We start from the raw sequence: 6,000 nt of genomic DNA on the forward strand, positions 1-6,000 counted from the left end.
GGTGACAGATCACTATGTGATTTTTGGCATATAACTCTGAAAGCTTCAAAGAATTGAGTGATGTTGTATAACAAACAACAAATCCCTTTCCATTCCCATCTAGTTATGTGAACAGGTTTGTCAAGCCAAGGGATAAGAGAAGACATCCCTTCTATAAGAAAAAGAACAGACTCTATAACAAAATTATCAGAGAGGAAATCAAGACAAATCAGCATGTTCAATTCACCTCGTTTAATCAGAAACAGTTTACTCCTTGAAGTCAAATTGTTAATATTTAATAGGAGAGTAAATAGAAACTACCCAATTTGAATTGAAATGTTTAATTACTTCAAATCTGAAATTCTGTGTCACAGATAATTTTGGTGGTAGGAGTGGTGAGCAACAAAGAGACTAGACTCCTACTACTGTCATATAAAGTACTACACTGTTTGCTAGGAAGGCAGAGATACCATAATAAGTCTCATTAACATCCAACACCATACATAGTTACAAATTGTGTGTGTGTGATGAGAACTTTTAAGATCTATTCCCTTAGCCACTTTCAAATTTAAAACACAGTATTATTAACTATTGTCACCATGATGTACATTACATCCACAAGACTTATTTACTTTATAACTGGAAGTCTGTACCTTTTAACCACCTTCACTCATTTTTCTACCCCCCATCCCCTACCCCTAGCCACCAGCAATCTGTTCTCTATATCTATGAGTTCATTTTGTTGCTGTTATTGCTGTTGTTGTTTTAGATTCCACATATAAGTGAGATCATTTGGTATTTGTGGTGATCATTTTGCAATATATACAAATATCAAATCATTACATTGTACACCTGCAACTAATATGTTAATTATATCTCAAATTTTAAAAAATAATAAATAATACCATGTTGGATTGAAAAAAAAGGCAGAGACAAAGTGCAATGGACACTCCATATGTAAATGACATAGTGGGTTTACAATCTTTGTCACTTTTATATATACACATCCACTACCTAAAAATTGACAATTTTACCTATAGCACTTTGTACTCTGCCTTTGATGAAATAGGACTGAGTGATCAGGGAGTGCTAAGGATGTGTTCATTCTTTCTATACCACACTTCAGTATATGCTGTTACTACAGAAACACTTCTTTACATTAAAAAGATATAAATTAAAAAGTCTAAACCAAAAAAAAAAAAGCTTCTAAACCTTGGAACAATCTTTCCAAACATACAGCATCTTCTGCATTTTTGTTTTGTTGTAAACTATAATGCTTCCCATTCTTCCAGTTCCTCAAAGCAAATTTACAGGTGAGTGTGACTATCTCTACTCAGAGCCAAGCACATCTTTCACACAGGGAGCACAGTGCACATGGATTCAGTGAGGATCCTTTGAAGGAGTCAGAAGAGCCATATCATTTTATCCTCATGCATGACTGAGAGGTATAAAAATCCCCATTCCACCTCTAGGACTAGTGCACCACCCACAAACACCCACACAAACAAATAGCAACTCAGGATGAGACAGAACAGACTAAAGGGACTATCAATTGAAATTTTCCACTCTAAAACAGTTTCATTAGAGATGGCAGTGCCAGAAATAGTATTTTATAGTTGACTTCCTCCAAATTACAATGCAGCTCAGAATCAAAGTCTCTATTATAATCTTTGGCAGAAGTTTTTAAGACCATTTTTATTTACTCCAAACTCTATTGGGATGAAGTCAGCACAGGGCCTTTGCAATTTTTATGTCGTGTTTCCTGCTGTAATTAAGGAAGCAGTGGAACTCAAAGGAAGCACCAAAAGAAAGCATCAGGGCATCCCTTATTGATTGGTGGAATTTTAGAAATTTAAAATTTCTGTTTTGTTGTACAACTACACTTTATTGCCACTTTATTCTTAAAATGTAATAAATACAAACTGCTTCAGTAATGATGGAAAAGCTTTCTCAGCTTTAATGAAAACCTTTTATTTGCTACTGAAACTTTTATTATTTCCAAATAGTAGCAGGCAAGAAAAATAATGACTACTTATATTGAGGGAAAACTTTAGCAATTTGAATAACTTTGTTTTTGGGTGAATTTTATGGCATTTAAAGTTGTTATATTTATTGTTTTCATTTATTCTTGATGAACTGAAAACAAAAAAATATATACCTGTAGACACCATCACAAAATTATTTTCTAATTATACATCAAAATACTAGATAGCTATGTACAGCTATCACCTGTCAGAGGTTGGTCTGATCTGGGTAAGAATTTCCATGTATTTAGGGCTCCCCTACATCTCAGCTGTTGACCATGAGAGGCAGCTAGTGTAATGGTTAATCACACAGGCTCTGCAACTGGACTCCTTGGCGTTTTATTCCAACTCTGACCCTTCCTACGGTGAAATCCTTGGAAACTTCTCAGTCCTCTGTTTCCTTATCTGTGAAAATAAGGGTGACTAGCATCTGCCTCGTGGAGTGAATGGGAAGATTAATGAGGTATTTCTTCTTACCCAGTAGACTAGAGCCTGGCACATGGTAAGCACTTGATAAACATTTAGCCCTAATATGGTTTTCTTTTGTGAATGCGTCCACCTCTAGACTGGACACACTGTCAGATGATATCATTCATTCCATAGACATCTGTTGAGCATTTCTTTATACAGGAATAAGCAAAGGGGGCACAAAGATGAATGAGATATGGTGCCTACAATTTTAGTGCAAGATTATTATTGCATCTTACTGTCTTTCTTGCAGAGTACCATGAAGCACACTATTTCCCGAGATCACACATTTTTCTTTTTTTTTTTTCCATGTGCTTGGAACTAATGGAGCTTCAGAAAAATTTCACTTCAGTTTCTGAAATCTTAATCATGCACAATTTAATAAGCAGCTACAGGTTTTTTTTCCATATTTGAAAATAGATGATTAAATGGTCTAATCAGATTCTAACTTAGCCAAAAACCTGAAAAACATAGGAAGACAACCATAACTGACACATTCATTTTCCTGAATGTGGACACACTGCAAAGAGCAGCTGCAGAAAAATAGGGCCATTTACATCCCACTGACCCACAGCAACTAAAACTGCACAGGAGTTCAGCATCAAAGCGTTCAAGTACCTAAACTCAACTCTATTTGAGATAAATAAGAAGCTTGTTTAGAACAGCTACATCACTTTCCAAAAAGTTCTGAAACTGACTTCCAATATGGCACCTTATATGCCTTTAGTTTTTTCAAACATTTTAGTTTATGTCTAACGCTCAGAGAATTCATTAAAAAGTAAAATCTTTAAGTTTGACTGTAAATCCAAAGCACAACGACTAATGTGATATTTCAGACATCACAAACTCCAAATGATCTTAAATATGTTGTCCTCTGCTAATTTGCTACTCTTGAAAATGTGCAATAAATTTAATTAAAAAGGAAAGCATCTTCAAATTAGTTGCACGATCAACTAGGATATTATCTGCTTACTAGATGTATCATAATAAAAAACCATCTAATATGCATGACACTGTTTAATTCAGAAGGAAATTGGATACTCCGTCTTCCAATAAAAGGACCAAGACCGGTTGGGGGTTCGTTGTGTTTTGTTTTTTCCTCTCTTTAAAACAGCCAGTAAATGACTGTGTTAACTTCCTAAAACAGGTTGAATGATTGCCAATATATGTCTTCTGAGGAGTCACCCTGCCCAAAGCAACGGGAGCTCATGTGTAAACACACAGGCACATAGCTTTTTCCTTCTCGCCTTCCTGCGTCACACCACCACCCCTGGCCACAATACTTTAAAAATACCCCCTATGATCCTTTTGAGATCGGGCAGATAAAAATCCTGAAATAAGGGGTACCCCTCACAATGAAACCTCCCTCAATATTATATCAACTCACATCTCACTTGTATGCAAGACGCCGCAGTGAGGATTTATCTCTAAGCCCTGATTCTCCAAACGAATGCATATGCTGTGACCTCTGTTATTGCATTTAAACACGTATGTTCCACAACACAGGACCCTCTTGATTCCAGCTAACGGCCCTGCTTAATGTATGCGTTTTTCACATCCATTTTTTAATCCTTCCTGAGCGAACATTTCAAAGCGAGAGAACATCAGGGAAAGGCGAGGGAGGAGATACGAAGCCTGGGATTTCTGCCATCCTCGCTGCGACCCAGAATCCGTATTATTTTTCTCCTCTCCCCAGCCCCCTCTCGCCACCTCTCGCCCCTTCCCTCCGCAGCAGGAGGGGGGCGGAGGGGCCGCTGGCTGCGTCGCCACCTGCCGCGGCGTGGAAGAGCTCCGTTTGTCACTTACCCAGCGGGGTGAGAATGGCTCATTTTTGCAGGATCCCTTTTGGACCCGCGACGGGTGCGGAGGGTGGGTGCGTGGGGCCCGTGCACGCTGGCGCCGCGACAGTCGCGCTCGCGGGGTGGCTCCGCACTGCGGTCGCCCGTGCGCGGGGCATTGGGGCTGGGCCGCCGCCGCCCCTGGGCGCCCGGGCTGCACGCAGCCTCCCCGGCCCCCACCCGCCGGCGGTATCCACAGCCTCCCTGTTGCTAAGGCAGGAGGGAAGGCAGGCGCGGAGGCTCTGCAGAAGCCCGAGGTGCTGCTGGAACCGAGCCTGGGGAAGCTGGAAGTGAAGCTCAGCTTCCAGCCCTTTTTCTGGGCCCAGATGTGGGAGGAGACCCAGGCCCCTGCTCTGTAGCTCTGGGGCGCGGGTTCCCTAGGCACCTGAGATGTGAAAACACACACACACACACACACACACACACACACACCCTGTTTAGGCAGGTGTGCTTCCTGCTAGGCCCTGGGGAAGGGAGAGCTAGGTGATGGGCCGAGGGTAAGGTAATTAAGAGCAGGGAGAAGCCACAATGTGCTGCCTTGGTTTCCAACTGTAAAACAGACCCTAGATTGCAAGTTCCAGGAAAAGAAAGCTTTGAGTTTTGTTTCTGAAACTGCCAGAGATTGCAATTGGTGGATTTCCTCCTTGGAAAACTCCCATCCTTGCTCCTAGCTGAGGTCCCCACCTCCAGCAGGCAGGACTGACAGTTCTGACATTCAGAAGGTGGGAAAGATGCTGTTACTCAGTGAAGCATGTGGCACCTGGAACTGAACTTGTATTTGAATCCAGTAGCGAGAATGCAGGGCTTAGACGAAGAAGAAGCCTGGATTTACTTGAGAGGGCCTTGGCGTGGAAGAAGTTTAAAGCACTGGATTCAGATGAGCTATTCCTAGTCCCGTTTCTGCTTCATCAGGTTCTACACTGGGTGATTTGATCTCTGGCCTCAGGTTCCTCATGTGTAAGTGAAGGGCTGGACACATCCACGGTGACTGAGCTCTCAGTGGATCTCAATTCTATCTCAGCCACACTTACGAATTGGAAGGACGTCAGCTCATTAATGGCATTCTGCTTTCCCACACATCATAAAGGCCCACCGAGCATGTTAGGGTCCAGCCTCCTTTGCACGACATTCAATGCCCTTTATCATCTGTCCCCAGCATCCTCATCAACCTCATTGTGACCACTTTCTCTACCTCTGCTACCCTAAACTCTAGCAAGACTAAAATTTGCACTATTCCTCTCATGGGAACATGCTTCCACCCTGACAACCTAACAAACTTCTATTCATCCTTCAACACTTACCTCAAACCCTGCCTTCTCTGACGTCCCCAGGTGAGTTGATGACTCCCACCTCTGGGGCCCCACTGTGCCTGGACAGACCTCTGTTTCATCCTCACTTACTGGTCTATGGCTGTCTTTCCTACTTGAACCTGAGCTTCTCTATTTCATGGTATATGTCTATTTTATTTTTCTGTATTCTCCAAGGCAAACAGCAGTTCAACAAATGTTTGGAGTATAAATGAAGGAAAAAAAAATCTCTTCAAAGTGGTAGCATTTTTATTGAGTACTCACTAAATTCTCTCCTCCACCCTTTATTGAGCACTTACTAACTGTTCATTATCTCATTTAATCCTCACCTCTACTCTCTGAGGTAGGTTTTCTCCTCCATTTCATAAGAAAAACTAAGACACA

The 6,000-nt window shown here is 41.5% G+C and overlaps 1 protein-coding gene across 1 annotated transcript in view; it reads right to left on the bottom strand.

Moving 5' to 3' along the window:
• ERICH3 (glutamate rich 3) overlaps nucleotides 1–5,699 on the bottom strand; it is a gene marked incomplete at both ends in the record, with an annotated part of 118,997 nt that extends 113,298 nt beyond the window's left edge. Inside the window, 7 exon segments of the mRNA XM_079721119.1 lie at nucleotides 4,278–4,326; nucleotides 4,329–4,358; nucleotides 4,361–4,532; nucleotides 4,534–4,566; nucleotides 4,568–4,606; nucleotides 4,610–4,694; nucleotides 5,611–5,699. Coding sequence (XP_079577245.1) covers nucleotides 4,278–4,326; nucleotides 4,329–4,358; nucleotides 4,361–4,532; nucleotides 4,534–4,566; nucleotides 4,568–4,606; nucleotides 4,610–4,694; nucleotides 5,611–5,699 — 497 coding nt within the window.
• Nucleotides 5,700–6,000: the final 301 nt, after the last annotated feature.

This window comes from Hyperoodon ampullatus, assembly GCF_949752795.1.
Source record: "Hyperoodon ampullatus genome assembly, chromosome: 2".
Taxonomy (NCBI): domain Eukaryota; kingdom Metazoa; phylum Chordata; class Mammalia; order Artiodactyla; family Ziphiidae; genus Hyperoodon; species Hyperoodon ampullatus.